This window comes from Bufo bufo, chromosome 2, assembly GCF_905171765.1.
Source record: "Bufo bufo chromosome 2, aBufBuf1.1, whole genome shotgun sequence".
NCBI classification, from domain to species: Eukaryota; Metazoa; Chordata; class Amphibia; order Anura; family Bufonidae; genus Bufo; species Bufo bufo.
Window position 1 is genome coordinate 197,371,288 of NC_053390.1, and position 18,690 is coordinate 197,389,977.

At 42.7% G+C, this 18,690-nt stretch overlaps 1 protein-coding gene across 2 annotated transcripts in view; it reads right to left on the reverse strand.

The window, feature by feature from the left end:
- SUSD2 (sushi domain containing 2) overlaps positions 1-18,690 on the reverse strand; it is a 356,375-nt gene that overhangs the window by 209,647 nt on the left and 128,038 nt on the right. For both annotated transcript variants that reach the window (XM_040416013.1, XM_040416014.1), the window contains exons 6-9: positions 16,079-16,283; positions 12,514-12,599; positions 11,810-12,078; positions 11,599-11,733 (exon numbers count right to left, since the gene is read on the reverse strand). In XM_040416013.1, the coding sequence (XP_040271947.1) occupies positions 11,599-11,733; positions 11,810-12,078; positions 12,514-12,599; positions 16,079-16,283 (695 nt within the window). The remainder of the gene's footprint in view (positions 1-11,598; positions 11,734-11,809; positions 12,079-12,513; positions 12,600-16,078; positions 16,284-18,690) is intronic.

Below are 18,690 nucleotides of genomic sequence, written 5' to 3' on the forward strand. Positions count from 1 at the left end.
CAACTGTGATGTGAATTTGCAAAGATGTAACATGTCCTGCAGTTATAGTACTTTAATGCACGGGCAATGTCCTTGTGGCAGCTGAGATGGATCGAGACCCATTCAACTTGAATGGGTCCATGATCCGTCCGCGCCGCAAAAAAATAGTGCTTCCGTGGGGTTCCGTGCCACCATCCCGCACCGCAGCTCCTCAAGTGAATGGGTCCACATTCGTGATGCAGGGAGCACACGGCTGGTGCCCGCATATTGCGGACTCGCTGTTTGTGGGCCGCAATACGGCCACGGCCGTGTGCATGAGGCCTTACTTTCCCTTTATTTTGTGGCTCAATACAATTACAGGGATTCCAAGATTATTTACTACATTTAAAATAAATATATTTTTAAAAAGAGAAGTCAAGTTATTCTAGTTTTTGTTTTTTTTGCTGCTTTTACACTGTTCATTGTTCAGTATATTTGACAGTCTAAGTTTATTCAGTATGGGCGATATCATTATGGAGATACCAAATTTATATAGTTTTTTTTATGTTTTGAGCAACAAAAATCACTTTGAAAAAAAATTAAAATTTTGTGTTGCCATATTCTAACTAAAACTTTTTTCTTTTTCAACCACCTGTGTCTGGACTTCCGGGATGACCTAGTTTTTATTTATACCATTCTAGAGTACATGTGACAGCAATTTTGACAGTACATGTGACAGTAATTTTTTTAACAGCGTTCCCCACGCTGGTTGCTACGGACCTGGCCATACCAAATGTGTATACGTTTTTTTTGTTGTTGTTTTTTCTGTAATATACTGTAGATTCTTTTATTGATGAAAAAATGCTTTCTTTGACCCTTTAAAGCACATTTAATTTTTTTTCTACTATATGTATTGGTCTTACAAAGATCCTTTAATCGCTCAAATAATACATTGCTGTACTTAATATCAGGGCCTGCTGCCGAGCTGACCATCTAAAACATTATGGGCGAGGGCCTGCTGCCAAGCTGACCATCTAAAAAATTTGGTGGGCGAGGGCCTGCTGCCGAGCTGACCATCTAAAAATTTAGGGGTGAGGGTCTGCTGCTGAGCTGACCCTCTAAAACATTATGGTTGAGGGCCTGCTGGTGACCCTCAAAAACATTATGGGTGAGGGCCCGCTGCTGAGCTGATCCTCTAAAACATTAGGAGCGAGGGCAGCCTAATAAGCATGTTGATATGATGGAGGAGGAGGAGGACGAGAAAAGGCAGATTGAACCATATACCCTTTTTAGTTGTGGAAGAGGTGCCTTGGAATACAGTGTATTCAATACACCATAAAAGCCACATTTAGAGTGCCTTTATGTTCAGCCGCTTTCCTCTGGTGGAGTAGAGAAGTCAGGGGCAATCGAGGCCTTGTTCATTTTTATAATCAGCATTTTCAGTTGACAGGCGGATGCGCTTATCAGTTATTATGCCCCCAGCAGCACTAAATACACGCTCTGACAAAACGCTGGCAGGCCAGCACCTCCAAGGCGTAGACCGCCAGCGATCACTGAGGACGCTGACACGGTCTGCTACATACTCCTTCACCATCTTCCAAAAATTTTCCCTCCTTGTGACACTAAGCCACGCATCAGGTTGAGGGTGCTGGTGGGGTGTCATAAAACTTTCTCAGGCCTCGGAGAGTGTTGCCCTGCCTCTGTTGGAACTGCTGTGTGTACCCCTCTTCTCCCCTCCTCGGTTGGCCAAGGAACTACGTACTCTGCAGCCAGCGTTGTCAGCTGGAAATTTTTGGAGCAATTTTTCTATAAGGACCTTCTGGTATTGCTCCATTTTGCTCATCCTCTCCACCACAGGAATGAGAGATGAGAAGTTATCTTTGTAGTGGGGGTCGAGAAGGGTGAACAACCAGTAATTGGTGTTGGCCAAAATGCGTACAACGCGAGGGTCACAGGAAAGGCATCCTAATATAAAGTCAGCCATGTGTGCCAGAGTCCCAACAGACAAGACTTCGCTGTCCTCATCAGGAGGATGACTCAATCTCCTCATCCTCTTCCTCCTCTTCTACCCATCCACGCTGAACATATGGAATTAAACTTCCATGGGTACTACCCTCTGTAGCGGAGGCAACCATCTCCTGCTCCTCCTTATCATCATCATCCAATTCGCGCTGAGAAGACAAACTGAGGGTGGTCTGGCTATCACCCTGTGTACTTTCTTCCCCCATTTCCACCTCTTCCACATGAAAAGCGTCCACCTTAATTGTGAGCAGCGAATGTTTGAGTAGACACAGAAGTGGGATGGTTACGCTGATAATAGCGTTATCGCTGCTCACCATCTATGTTGAATCCTCAAAGTTGCGCAAAACCTCACAGAGGTCAGACATCAATGCCCACTCGTCGCTTGTGAAGAGCGGAAGCTGACTGAAAAGGCAACGACCATGTTGCAGCTGGTATTACACTACTGCCCTCTGCTGCTCACAAAGCCTGGCCAACATGTAGAACGTCGAGTTCCAGCGAGTGCTCACGCCGCACAACAGTTGGTGAGCTGGCAATTGCAAGTGCTGCTGCAGCGTTGTCAGACCGGTAGAAGCTGTCGATGACTTGAGGAAATGGGCACACACGCGGCGCACCTTGACCAGTAGCTCAGGAAAATTGGGGTAGGTTTTGAGAAACCGCTGAACCACTAGGTTGAACACATGGGCTAGGCATGGTATGTGTGTGAGCTTGCCGAGCTCCAAAGCCGCCACCAAGTTATGGCCATTATGAGACACAACCATGCCTGGTTGTAGGTTGAGTGGTGAGAGCCACAGCTCAGTCTGGTCCCTTATCCCCTGCCACAGCTCTGCAGCAGTGTGCTGTTTGTCTCCTAAACAGATCACTTTAAGCATGGCCTGTTGCCGCTTCCCCACTGCAGTGTTACACTGCTTCCAGCTACTGACTGATGGCTGACTGGTGCTGCAAGCTGATAATTCAGAGGTGGAAGTGGAGGAGGAGGCGGAGGAGGATAAGGGGAGTTTGCAGCCACTAATGTAGGTGGCGGCGGAAACCCTAATGGAAGTAGGGCCGGCAATCCAGGGCATCAGTAGAACCTGTGCCATCCCAGGGTACGACTCGCTCCTGGCCTCCACAACATTCACCCAGTGTGCCGTCAGGGAAATGTAGCGTCCCTGGCCAAAAGCACTTGTCCATGTGTCAGTCGTTAGGTGGACCTTCCCAATAACTGCGTTGGTCAGGGCATGGGTGATGTTACAGGACACATGCTGGTGTAAGGCTGGGACTGCACACCATGAAAAATATTGGCGGCTGGGGACAGAGTACCGCGGGACAGCTACCGCCATCAGGCTGCGGAAAGCCTCAGTATCCACAAGCCTAAATGGCAACATTTCCAGGGCCAGCAATTTGGAAATGTACACATTTAGTGCTATGGTCTGTGGGTGGAAGCTGGGTATTTGTTCTTTCGTTCAAAGGCCTGGGGTATAGACATCTGTACGCTGCAATGGGACACAGAAGTGGATGTGCTAGCTGATGGTGCTTGCAAAGGTCCAGGTGCATGTCGGGAGGCATCCGGGCCTGCGTCTTGAACAGGGGATTGGCCAGCATGTAACACAGGGGAAGAGGAGGCAGTGGTGTGACCCACAGACACTGGTTGTGGACCCAAGCATTCGGACCACCTATTAGGGTGCTTTAATGCCATGTGGCGGAGCATGCTGGTGGTGGTGAGGTCGCTAGTGTTCACGCCCCTGCTCATTTTGGTATGGCACAGGTTGCAAATTACAATTCTTTCATCGTCCGCACTTTCCTCAAAAAAGCACCAGACTGCGGAACACATACCCCTTGGCAAGGGAGATTGCCGCCAGGGGGTGCTCCGGGGAACATTTTCGGGCCTGTTTGTTGTGGCCCGCCTTCTCCCTTTTGCCACCCCACTGCCTCTTCCAGCCTGTTGCGGTGCTGCGGATCCTTCCCCCTCTGTACTGCTGTCCTCGCTCGGCTTGCCACCTTTCCCAGGTTGGGTCAGTGACTTCATCGTCTATAACCTCCTCTTCCACTTTCTCACTCTGGTCATCCTCCTGACTTGTTGACCTAACAATAACCTCAGTTATTGACAACTGTGTCTCATCCTCATCATGAATCTCTTGAGACACTAATTGCGGTTTACTTATTGGCAACTGTGTCTTATCATCATCCACCTCATGAAACACTAATTGCCGTTCCCCACCGTCATCTTCTTCTGACTGTGGATACTCCAGAGTTTGGGAATCAGAGCACAAGATCTCCTTATGTCCCTCTTCAAGCGGGCTTGACGAGAGGCCCAAATTAACCAATGGCAATGAAAACAGCTCCTCAGAATATTCGAGTGTGGGATCACTTGTTTGCCAAGACTCTCTATGGTGGGTGGAAGGAGTATCAGGGTGAGGATTCTGTTGACCAGACTCTTGGCTACTGAGACTGGACTTTGTGGAAGAAAGGGTGGTGCTTAACCGACTGGAAGCATTATCTGCTGCAATCCAACCGACCACCTGGTCGCACTGGTCTGACTTCGAGAGTGGTGTCCTGCGCCGTCCTGCAAACTGGGACATGAAGCTAGGTATCATGGATGAGTGTGTTTCTTGTGCTCTGGCAGCAGGCACAGTTTCACCGCGCCCAGCAGCACGCCACTTCCCCGTCTCTTACTACTCGCCTTGCGCATATTAACCCCTTAGGGACGCATGACGTACGGGTATGGCATGTTTCCCGAGTCCTTAAGGACCCATAACGTACCGGTACGTCATGTGTTGTTCCGATCACTGCCGCCCAGCCGGCTGTGATCGGAACAAGGTGCCTGCTCAAATCATTGAGCAGGCACCTCGGCTAAATGCGCGACCCCCCCATGTCGGCGATTGCAACAAACCGCAGGTCAATTCAGACCTGCGGTTTGCTGCGCTTTCTGTAGTTTCTGATCCGCGGGCATCAGAGACTTTAGTAATCCTAAAATATATATGTTTCACCCCCCCCCCTGCACCCCTGAATGATTTTATCCCGGTGGGAGGTGCAGGGGGGGTGTTGCGGGTGGTGGGGGGGGTGTGGGAGGTGCGGCAGGCGGGACCGCCTCCCCTTGAATAATCGTTGGTGGCTAGTGGGTATACCAGGGTGTCAGCACATTGCTGACACCCTGGTATAAACGGCTGACATCTGTGATGCGATGTCAGCCGTTTAACCCTTTCCATACCGCGGTCCGTATGGACCGCTGTATGGAAAAGGTTAACAGCTCAGGGAGCTCCCTCCCTCTCCCATCGGGGGGCTGCTGTGCCTTTGCAGCCCCCCAATGGAGAGGGAGAGAGCCCCCAGACAGCCCCCTCCTTACCCTTCCCCGTCTGCGCAGTTCTGGCCACTACTGAGAAGAAGGAAAAGGTTCCCATGGCAACAGGACGCCTTCTCAGGCATCCTGCTGTCCATGGTGCTGATAGATCTGTTCAGACAAAGTGTAAGTAAAATACAGTACAAAACAGTATACGGTGTACTGTACTGTATTATACAGACATCAGACAAACTTGATCTTCAAGAACCAAGTGGGTCTGGGTCAAAAAAAAGTTAAAAAAAAGTGAAAAAAAAAGTAAAAATCAAAAAACACATTTATCACTGATTAAAAATGAAAAAAATAAAATTCCCTACACATGTTTGGTATCGCCGCGTCCGTAACGACCTGATCTATAAAACGGTTACTTTACCCGAACGGTGAACGCCATAAAAATAAAAAATAAAAAACTATGATGAAATTGAAATTTTGCCCACCTAACTTCCCAAAAAGGTAATAAAAGTGATCAAAAAAGTCGCATGTAATCCAAAATTGTAACAATCAAACCGTCATCTCATCCCGCAAAAATCATTCCCTACCCAAGATAATCGCCCAAAAACTGAAAAAACTATGGCTATTAGACTATGGAAACACTAAAACATGATTTTTTTTGTTTCAAAAATTAAATCATTGTGTAAAACTTACATAAATAAAAAAAGTATACATATTAGGGATCGCCGCATCCGTATCGACCGGCTCTATAAAAATATCCTATGACCTAACCCCTCAGGTGACCACCGTAAATTTTTTTTAGTAAAAACGGTGTAAAAAAAGCTATTTTTGGTCATCTTACGTCACAAAAAGTGTAATAGCAAGTGATCAAAAAGTCATATGCACCCCAAAATAGTGCCAATCAAACCATCATCTCATCCCGCAAAAAATGAGACCCTACTTAAGATAATCGCCCAAAAACTGAAAAACTATGGCTCTTAGACTATGGAGACACTAAAACTTTTTTTTTGTTTTAAAAATGAAATCATTGTGTAAAACATAAATAAAAAAAATTGTATACATATTAGGTATCGCCATGTCTGTGACAACCTGCTCTTTAAAATTACCACATGATCTAACCTGTCAGATGAATGTTGTAAATAACAAAAAAAATAAACGGTGCCAAAAAAGCTATTTCTTGTTACCTTGCCGCACAAAAAGTGTAATATAGAGCAACCAAAAATCATATGTACCCTAAACTAGTACCAACAAAACTGCCACCCTATCCAGTAGTTTCTAAAATGGGGTCACTTTTTTGGAGTTTCTACTCTAGGGGTGCATCAGGGGGGCTTCAAATGGGACATGGTGTCAAAAAACTGTCCAGCAAAATCTGCCTTTCAAAAACCGTATGCCATTCCTTTCCTTATGCGCCCTGCCGTGTGCCCGTACAGCAGTTTACAACCACATATGGGGTGTTTCTGTAAACTACAGAATCAGGGACATAAATAATGAGTTTTGTTTGGCTGTTAACCCTTGCTTTGTAACTTGAAAAAAAATATTAAAATGGAAAATCTGCCAAAAAAGTGACATTTTGAAATTGTATCTCTATTTTCCATTAAATCTGGTGCAACAAATAAAGGGCTAACAAAGTTTTTAAAATCAGTTTTGAATACCTTGAGGGGTGTAGTATCTTAGATGGGGTCACTTATGGAGTTTCTACTCTAGGGGTGCATCAGGGGGGCTTCAAATGGGACATGGTGTAAATAAACCAGTCCAGCAAAATCTGCCTTCCAAAAACCAAACTGCGCACCTTTCACTCTACGCCCCGCTGTGTGGCCGTACAGTAGTTTACTGCCACATATGCAGTGTTTCTGTAAACGGAAGAGTCAGGGCAATAAAGATACAGTTTTGTTTGGCTGTTAACCCTTGCTTTGTTAGTGGAAAAAATGGGTTAAAATGGAAAATTAGGCAAAAAAATGAAATTCTCAAATTTCATCCCCATTTGCCAATAACTCTTGTGCAACACCTAAAGGGTTAACGAAGTTTATAAAATCAGTTTTGAATACCTTGAGGGGTGTAGTTTATAGAATGGGGTCATTTTTGGGTGGTTTCTATTATGTAAGTCTCGCAAAGTGATGGTCCCTAAAAATTGGGTTTTTGTAAATTTCGGAAAAATTTCAAGATTTGCTTCTAAACTTCTAAGCCTTGTAACATCCCCAAAAAATAAAATATCATTCCCAAAATAATTCAAACATGAAGTAGACATATGGGGAATGTAAAGTCATCACAATTTTTGGGGGTATTACTATGTATTACAGAAGTAGAGAAACTGAAACTTTGAAATTTGCTAATTTTTCAAAATTTTTGGTAAATTAGGTATTTTTTTATGCAAAAAAAATATTTTTTTTTTTACTTAATTTTACCAGTGTCATGAAGTACAATATGTGACGAAAAAACAATCTCAGAATGGCCTGGATAAGTCAAAGCGTTTTAAAGTTATCAGCACTTAAAGTGACACTGGTCAGATTTGCAAAAAAATGGACAAGTCCTTAAGGAGAAATAGGGCTGAGTCCTTAAGGGGTTAAATTGTATACAGTTGCAAGAAAAAGTATGTGAATCCTTTGGAATGATATGGATTTCTGCACAAATTGGTCATAAAATGTGATCTGATCTTCATCTAAGTCACAACAATACACAATCACAGTCTGCTTAAACTAATAACACACAAAGAATTAAATGTTACCATGTTTTTATTGAACACATCATGTAAACATTCACAGTGCTGGTGGAAAAAGTATGTGAACACTTGGATTTAATAACTGGTATAACCTCCTTTGGCAGCAATAACTTCAACCAAATGTTTCCTGTAGTTGCAGATCAGACCTGCACAACGGTCAGGAGTAATTCTTGACCATTCCTCTTTACAGAACTGTTTCAGTTCAGCAATATTCTAGGAATGTCTGGTGTGAATCGCTTTCTTGAGGTCATGCCACAGCATCTCAATCGGGTTGAGGTCAAGACTCTGACTGGGCCACTCCAAAAGGCGTATTTTCTTCTGTTTAAGCCATTCTGTTGTTGATTTACTTCTATGCTTTGGGTCATTGTCCTGTTGCAACAACCATCTTCTGTTGAGCTTCAGCTGGTGGACAGATGGCCTTAAGTTCTCCTGCAAAATGTTGTGATAAACTTGGGAATTCATTTTTCCTTCGATGATAGAAATCCGTCCAGGCCCTGATGCAGCAAAGCAGCCCCAAACCATGATGCCCCCACCACCATACTTCACAGTTGGGATGAGGTTTTGATGTTGGTGTGCTGTGCCTCTTTTTCTCCACACATAATGTTGTGTTTTTCTTCCAAACAACTCAACTTTGGTTTCATCTGTCCACAGAATATTTTGCCAGTACTGCTGTGGAACATCCAGGTGCTCTTGTGCAAACTGTAAACGTGCAGCAATGTCTTTTTTGGACAGCAGTGGCTTCCTCTGTGGTATCCTCCCATGAAATACATTCTTGTTTAGTGTTTTACGTATCGTAGATTCGCTAACAGGGATGTTAGCATATGCCAGAGAATTTTGCAAGTCTTTAGCTGACACTCTAGGATTCTTCTTCACCTCATTGAGCAGTCTGCGCTGTGCTCTTGCAGTCATCTTTATAGGACGGCCACTCCTAGGGAGAGTAGCAGCAGTGCTGAACTTTCTCCATTTATAGACAATTTGTCTTACCGTGGACTGATGAACAGCAAGGCTTTTGGAGATACTTTTATAACCCTTTCCAGCTTTATGCAAGTCAACAATTCTTAATCGTAGGTCTTCTGAGAGCTCTTTTGTGCGAGGCATCATTCACATCAGGCAATGCTTCTTGTGAAAAGCAAACCCAGAACTGGTGTGTGTTTTTTATAGGGCAGGGCAGCTGTAACCAACACCTCCAATCTCATCTCATTGATTGGACTCCAGTTGGCTGACACCTCACTCCAATTAGCTCTTGGAGATTTCATTAGTCTAGGGGTTCACATACTTTTTCCACCTGCACTGTGAATGTTTACATGGTGTGTTCAATAAAAACATGGTAACATTTAATTCTTTGTGTGTTATTAGTTTAAGCAGACTGTGATTGTCTATTGTTGTGACTTAGATGAAGATCAGATCACATGTTATGACCAATTTGTGCAGAAATCCATATCATTCCAAAGGGTTCACATACTTTTTCTTGCAACTGTATATGCTTGCAAGTATATTTAGGATGCGCACACGTTAAACAGGAGGTATAGAGCAAGTAATGTCGCTGTCACCACCGCCTAGTAAAAAATTACACTGAATGAATGTCACTGATATTTAGGATGCACAAACGTTGTACAGGAGGTATAACGCAAGTAATGTCGCTGTCACCACCGCCTAATAAAAAATTACACTGAATGAATGTCACTGATATTTAGGATGTGCACATGTTAAACAGGAGGTATAGCGCAAGTAATGTCGCTGTCACCATCGCCTAATAAAAAATTACACTGAATGAATGTCACTGATATTTAGGATGCACAAACGTTATACAGGAGGTATAGTGCAAGTAATGTCGCTGTCACCAGTGGCTACTAAAAAATTTGACTGAATTGATGTCACTGATATTAAGGATGGGCAAACGTTATACAGGAGATGTAGCGCAGATAATGTCACTGTCACCAGCAGCAAAAAAATTAGACTGAATGTCACTGATATTTCGGATACCCAAACGTTATACAGGAGATGTAGCGCAGGTAATGTAACTGTCCGCAGCGGACACTATCTACAGAAAAAGTACACTGGATGTCACAGATAGTTTTAGGCTGCGCATACATTACACAGGAGATGTAGCGCAGATAATGTCGCCGTCTGCAGCGGCCAAACAATTGCAAGCTATTTAGCGCAGGTTGCAATAAAAATATATATTGCTGCCACACACAACAGTCCTTAAAGGGCTTCTGTCTCCCCCCATTGTGCAATTTTCATTAGCCAAAATGAGCTATTTGCTAATGTCAGCTGAGTGCAATCATACATGTCCTACCTTTGTCTGTGGCTTATTTCTTGCAAAAATTATACTTTTATCATATGCAAATTTCTTCACTACCAGCAAGTTGGGCGTGTACTTGCTGGTAGCCGCCGCATCTGCCGCTTCTAGACACGCCCCATCTCCTCTTGATAGACTGCCGGCATCAGCGATAATCGGCAGTCTTCTCTTCCGGGTGTAGTGTGACGTAATTGGCGCAGGCACACTGAGGAAGGAGCTGGCAAGAGTGCGTCCTTCACTCAGTACACCTGCGCCGATTGAGGAACGTTATGGCGCAGGCGCGGGAATTCAGCAGCAGACGGGGCCAGCGGGAGGAGGAGAGCGCTCGCTGGCCCTGTCTATCAAGAGGAGATGGGGCGTGTCTAGAAGCTGCAGATGCTGCGGCTACCAGCAAGTGCAAGCCCAACTTGCTGGTAGTGAAGAAATTTGCATATGATAAAAGTATAATTTTTACATGAAATAAGCCACAGACAAAGGTAGGACATGTATGATTGCACTCAGCTGACATTAGCAAATAGCTAATGTCGGCTAATGAAAAATGCACAATGGGGGTGACAGAAGCCCTTTAAAAGGACTTTTGGGTCTCTAACAAGTTTTAGCAATTTAGCGCAGGTTGCGCTAAAAATATATATTGCTGCCACACACAACAATAATCCTTAAAAGGACTTTTGGGTCTATAACAAGTATAAAAACTAAAATATTCCTATTTCACTCCCTACACTATCTCTCCCTTCTGCTCTCCAGCTCTCCCTGACTAAGACTGAGCCAAACATGTGTCATCGGGTGCTATACAGCACCCGATGACGTGTTTCGGCCAGCCAATCACTGTAATTCCAGTAGCCAACGTGGCTACGGAATTACAGTGAATGGCAGTACTTACCTGCACATTTATTGGTTGGGTAGCAGCCAACAAACGTGCGGCGAGGAGACTCAAGCATCTCGCTCAAGCACACGCGGTATTCGGCCGAACACCGTGATGTGCCGAGCATCGCGATGCTCGAGTAAAATTATTGTTCAGCCGAGCATGCTCGCCCAACACTAGACGCCACCCCAAATTAAAATAGGTTAACAAGTAAATATCTGAAGAAAATATGGAGCACTAATAATACAATAGGTCAAGGACCTACAACAAGTTGCAAGGTCTCTGATTAGTTGCCTGGAAGTCTTGGTAATAAATTGCACTACCACTCCTAGTTTTTGGAAATGTAGTCCTACTAAGTACAAATTAATATCTATGGTTTAGACCCAAGATACTGGCAATGCCTCAAAGTAGCCAATGTAAAGGTTATGCAATTTAACACTGTGGATAGTGTATATTTTTTGTGTCAATCTTACCTTGAAAAGGTTTGGTACGGCACTGAATGCTCAGAGATGGATTTGTAGATTTCACCAAATAATACTCTCCTTTACCCTTGTACGTGTAATTTAAGCCGTCAAATGTTATAATGTGAGGCTCTCCAAAAGCAGAAGCTATAGCAGAAGAAAGATGTTTAATAATTCAACATATATTATACACCACACCATTTATAGAAATAACTTTCCTCACCAACTTTTGGTGGCTTGTATGTGCGGCAGTCACTGGATGGTCTTAGTTCGAGGTAGTAATGGCAGTTATCTGACCACAGACAACAGTAGTAAAAAGTAATCACATCATATAGCCAGTGAGAAAATCCAGGTATTCTGGGGGGCTTTTTGTACGGAGGGGACCCCCAGTCATGGCCTCGGTCAGGTGTGCTGCCTCCTAGTGAATCAGTAGTTAGGACCTGAGCTCCTGATGCATCATAGCAGCATTGTTGTCCTGCAGCATACTGAGGGCTATAAGAAAAGGAAAAAGCTTCAATATTGTGCATACATTAATGTTAAAATTGTACAAATGTATAATAATATACATTAGTATATTATATAATTTAAGAAACTCAAAGGGCTCATCAATGGACAGCATTTGGTCACCTATCTTGGCTGTTGGGCCCCCAGTAATCCCAAGAATGAAGTCGCCTAGTCTCCGGCTTCTATGGAGTGATGGTATTCATGTCATTCCACTGCTTCATTCACTTCTATGGGACTGAAGAAGACAATGGTCTGGCAAGCACACTACTGCTCCATTCAAACAGGGGACTTGAGGACCCTTGACCTTGGTATAGCTGGTGGCTCCATGGGTCGGACCTCCACCAAACATACATTTATCACCTAGCCAATAAATAAATGATGAATGCTGTTCATGGAATAACCCCTTTGAAGCTAGTAGATTACCTTGCTTGTATGCTCCTCACACAGTGCACAGCTCCTGGGTGGTATGTACATACACTACCCTTTTCAATGTTGCAACCATAATCTGTCTGAAAAAATAACATACCACAAAATTCTCAGTTATTACTTTACACTCCATCTACTAATAAATATATGTAAGCAGATGGAAATGTTAACAAAGAAGGATTCAGATAGGGGCATAGTCTTTCTTTCATCTATGGCAAGGATTAAAGGAGCAGTATTCTAGCAGTGTAATATTTCATGCCAGTTCACTTGCGTCCATACAGTTAAAACCCTTATGGGCAGTTGCCTCATGTGATCCTAGACTGACCCCCAGTGCAGAACATGCTCATCCTTGTGTACATGATGTCAAGCTTTCCTGTGTTCTACAGGATTACATCAACATCTATTAAATTCCTCTTAGGAGTTCTGCTTGTGCAGCGGGCCTGGGAAGGGAGGTAGCGTAGCTCTCGTAGGGGGAGTCCTCACCCTGGCACTCCCTGCAGTGATGGGAGGGCACACTCTTTCTTCCCACAGGGCACACTCTGGGCTTTTGGGGGTTCCTGCCTGCTGATGGATGGGGTGCCCTTGATGGTGTACAGTTGTCAGAGTGCAAGGCAGGTGAGTGGGTATGGTGGATGGTGGTGAAGTCAATGACCATTTGGTTTCAATAAATAAAGTCTTAACTGCATAAATGATGGCAATTGCAGAACATATAGCAGCAATAGGCACAGTATGACGTATATTACAGAGTAGGCATTTCCCAATAGCTGTGTATGGACAGCGGCAATGATGGTAGTAATTGTCCTTGAGTCTCCCTCTAGGCAATCTTTCCAAATGACCACAGGTGTGCAGTTCCAATCTCATTAACACTTTCTGCAATTAACAATATGTGGAGTGCAGATCTTAGATCAGATGGGCTGTCCATTTCAAAGTGTGGTGGAGCACAAAGCAATATACCCTTTCCACAAGCAGTAAAGTCTTTTGTGAGCGATCACCTTATTGTCTTTCTGGCACAGCCTTGAAATTATTCTTAACTTTCTGTGAATGTCTGTTCTCTTTATCAGAGTTGCTCTCTGGTAGTTTTCAGTCTTAGGAATGAAGGTTCCCTGGATCTGGCCTTGTTTCTAGGAGCTCACATATGTAACGTACGTCCTTCTTCTAGGCCTGCTGAGCTAAATCTTACTAACCAGGGGGTGGGTCCAGCCCATCACCCTGGCAACTTAACTAAGTCATTTTGGATGCACAGTGCACAATGAAAAGCAACAAATAACATTTACCTCTTAAGCATAAAATTAACTTTTTTGCAGAGAACTTGTAAAAGCTAACAAGCCTATAAAAAGCAGGCTGAAGCTTCATCACATACTGTATGAATTAAGACTCTGCAATGTAAATTAATGTCACTGGTCTTCACTCACAAATTAATAAATCAAATCCCTTTATGTATGGCCAGTCATTACCTTCCCCTTCCACTACTGCTGGTGACCTGCTCCCCTCCTCTTACTCATTAAAAGTGAGTCTTCTCCTATAATAATATTAATTCCTGTTATTATTAAAATGTTATCATTAACTATAGACTTCTTCTAGCTATGTACTATGACCTTGAAAGGAAATTAAAATTCATCTTATAGTTGTATGTCAAAGTCTTGATGTTATGGCTCTTATGGGCAATGAGTGTGGAACCACTGTGTAAACCAACAGATTTAACTTAGAGCTAATCCTAATGGCATTATCCTGGCAGTCTCTTTACCCTTTAATCCCTATACAGGGACCTGAACTGTATGTGAGCCACCAGGCCTCTACCTGGAGTAGTCCTGGTGTGGTTGAGTGGTTGACAGATGATTTAAAGAGGTCAGAAACACTAATGAGAAGCACCAAGGCATCAGGCAAAACTCACAGTCAGTAACAGGCTGAGGTCAGGGCAGCCAGAGTTTGTGCGAATCCGTGAATAGTCCAAAGGTCAGAGCAGGTAGAACAGGGTCAGAATGATGATGTGGCTTCAGTAAGGTCAGGTGGAAGAGGGTCAGAATCCGGGAATCAGGCAGAAAGTGGTATATGGGCAGACATGTAGATTATCGCACCTTTGCATGATCTAGCAAGCTAGAAAACCTACTGCTCAGGCAGGGAATGAGACAAACAGCACAACATATATAGCAGAAGCTAAATACACATAAGAAACAGGCTAGCCGCTGCACACAGAACCAGATGAGGATTTAGCCCTTGCAATACTGCAGAATGAGGTGCTGTTCAATAAATAATATCCTCAATAAACACACAGGACACAGGCGCCTGGGCTCGCTGCCGGAGCATTGGACCTGCAACAGACACAGGGTGAGTGGAGTGGCGCCCATGCCTGCCTGAAGTAGTGGGGCTGTGACGGGCACGCACTGCAAACTTGACAATGGCCTTTGCTATCATGACACAGAATAAATTTTGTGCAAAATCCCCTATTACATTTACTATCAAAATTAATACAATAAAATACTGTATAATATTACACTGTGGAACTTCGGAAAGAATTTATTCTTTGTGGCATTAGTTTGCAATATTGCATCACAATATTGTAGTTAGAGGATAATTGTTTCAGAGGCAAAAACTAACTAGAAAATGGCATCAATTCAACATCAAGCGATTCTAATCTTTGAATCACTTATATATCTGCAGACTGGTGCCAAGTGGCAAGTGTTCATTATAGGTTAACTGTATGTCTGTTGTTTGGGTGAAGGGAGACAGGTACTGATTCTGCATAGGGCCCTACTGGTTTTTCTAACTGACATGGATGATAACAACCAAAAACACATAAAAACACAGATTTTCTAGCAGTTCTAAGAATTAGCAAGACCACTGTATAACTATATCAAGATGCTGTTTCTTATCTGCTGATAACTTTTTATGCTGATGCAATTGATGAGAATTATTTTCCCATAATTCCCTCACTTCACTTGTATGACAAAGCAGAAACCCAGCTCACCTCTGCTGTGCCTTTAAAATCCAGAGTATGAGACTGACCATTGATTCGGTTAAACATCAGAGAGAAGGTTCTGTCCAGCACGAACTATAAAAGTCAGCTTCAACTTAATTTTAATTAATCCAATTAAGATGAAGTCACAATCCAGTGATTAGTTGTAAATGTAGAAATGGTTAGTTGTAAATGAAGAAATGTAGACATTGCTTACGCGTTTTGAGCACAGCGTGCACTCTTACTATTAGCACCTATGAGTAAAAAGTTAAACATGTGCTGCTCTCAAGCTGCATAAGCCATGTTTAACTTTCTCTTATAACATACCCTGGACTGTGATTTTATCTTCACTGGATTAAAATAAAGTTGGACCTGGCTTTTATCCTCCATGCTAGACAAAACCCAATTTCACATGCACTACTTGAAATCTAATATTTAGAAATGTGGTCTGGCTGATTATGTCATAGCTGGATAGGCCATCCTATTGATAGCAAACCTTTGTATCTCTCCATTTTAGACTTAATTGTGAACACGCAGGTAATTCTTGTTGCTTTGAATGTATCAACCCATAAAGTGAAAAGATGTCAGACTACTAGTCCTAGTACATACATGATATCTTCCTGTATCCGCTCTGGACTGGTCTAGTGTGCAGGGGCAATCTGCAACCTCCTTCAAGAAATTAGGCAGCTTCTCAGTTTCCAAAAGTGTCCAGTCTATACACTTTTTAGATGCCCAGTCGGCAGGGTTGTCTCTGAAGTTCTCTGATAAGTGCCAAGCTAAGGCATGGACAGGACTCCATATTGCTTGTACATTCCTGTGACACAATGTAATACATTTTAGTTAAGATACTATGTCAGTCACTCAATTAAAATGTTCTACAGGCAGAAATACCATTATGTGAATTGAAGCTCATAATATGCCACCGTTAGCACATTTATACTACCATCTGTGAAAAGGCACTTGCCCACAAGAAAGAAAGCATTGTACTTGTCATAAAACCCTCTGCTCTCTCTCTATATATATAATATATATATGTGTGTGTATGTATATATATATATATATATACTGTATATATATACACTGTATATATATTGTAGGAAGGCACAAGGGACCGTCGTTGACGAAAGTTATGTGTCACTGAGGTTCCTGGCCTCGGTGGAGTAAGAGCCAGTTTTCATGTGTCAGCAGCAGTTGCTGTTTGACACCTTGCTATTTAGTATAGCTGTAATAGCTGATCCGGGATGGCTCTTACTGGGAGTAGTCAAAGTGTTGGGTGGGTGACTGCTCCCCAGGTTCCAGGCTGGGTCTTGACTGGCCTATATTAAAAAAAAAAACAGCCAGCACTGTCAGCTGGTGGTAATTACCTCTCTGACAGAGGAGCTCTGGCAATCGCTGGATTGGGATCTGAGCCGTGTGCTAGGCTGGAGGCCTGAGTTTGGAAGGTCTGCTCTGTCCTGAGCAATGCCGATTGGATGTGAAACTAACACCTAGGATAACAGGTGACTCTTTTACTGTATGAACTGTCTAGGTGTGAACGAACACCAAAACTACAAATGGACTGTCGTACTGTTTTGTTGCCATAAGTGTGAATAAAACACTGACGTTTTTGAGTTACAAACTTGTCTTTGCCTCTATACTGCGTCCACTTGTCCTGTCTACCAGAGCGAATCACCACTATATATATATATATACATACAGTGCTGCCCATAATTATTCATACCCCTGTCAAATTTTGACTTAAAGTTACTTTTATTCAACCGGCAATTGATAATAAGACGATGTACAAGAGGCATTATTGTGGGGAAAAAACTTTTCTCAGCTTTTATTTACATTTGAGCAAAAAGTGTCCAGTCCAAAATTATTCATACCCTTCTCAATAATCAATAGAAAAGCCTTTAATGGTTATTACTAGTGTTGATCACGAATATTCGAATTTCGAATTTTTATTGCGAATATAGGTACTTCGAAAATTCGCGAATATTTCTAATATAGCTATATATATTCGGAATTTCGAATATTCGAATTTATATTTTCGATTTTTTTTTTTTTTTATCAGTACACATGATCCCTCACTGCTTCTAGCTTGTGGGCCAATAAGAAGGCTGCAATATACTTGACTTTAGGAGTAGTAGTGTTTGCGAATTTTGCTCTATATTCGTTTTTTTTTAATATTCGCTATATTGCTAAATATTCTTGTTTTAGAATATTACGAATATTCGAAAAAACTAAGTTATAGCATTATAGAGAATATTCGAAAAAAATCGAATATAGGGCAATTTAGCTAATATAGTGCTATAATCTTCTTTGTCTAATAGTTGTAAGTTGAAAAATTCGAAATCTGAAAATTCGAATTACAAAAATTCGCATATTACACAATCATTACCTTTCCGATTTTTCGAGTAAAAAAAAAAACCACAAATTTTCGACGAATATTCTTCAAAATATTCGCGAAATATCACGAATTCGAATATGACCCCTGCCGCTCATCACTAGTTATTACAGCAATCAAATGCTTCCTATAATTGCAGACCAACTTTTTGCATGTCTCCACAGGTATTTTTGCCCATTCATCTTTAGCAATGAGCTCCAAATCTTTCAGGTTGGAGTATCTTCTTGCCATCACCCTGATCTTTAGCTCCCTCCACAGATTCTCAATTGGATTCAAGTCTGGACTCTAGCTGGGCCACTCCAAAACGTTAATGTTGTCTGCTAACCATTTCTTCACCACTTTTGCTGTGTGTTTTAGGTCATTGTCATGCTGAAATGTCCACTGGTGTCCAAGGCCAAGTTTCTCTGCAGACTGCCTGATGTTGTCATTGAGAATCCTCATGTATTGCTCTTTTTTCATGGTGCCGTTTACTGTGATTAGGTTCCCTGGTCCATTGGCTGAAAAACACCCCCAAAGCATTAGGTTCCCACCACCATGTTTGACAGTGGGGATGGTGTTCTTTGGGTTGAAGGCTTCTCCTTTTTTACACCAAATGAAGGAAACATCATTGTGACCAAACAATAAAATTTTTGTTTCATTTGACCATAACACAGAAGACCAGAAGTCGTCTTCTTTGTCTTCTCTGTCCAGATGAGCTTTTGCAAAGGTCAAAAAATTACTTGCTGGTTGAATAAAAGTAACTTTACGTCAACATTTGCCAGAGGTATGAATAATTATGGGCAGCACTGTATATATATATATAAATATATACATCTGCCTGCATCCACCTTAA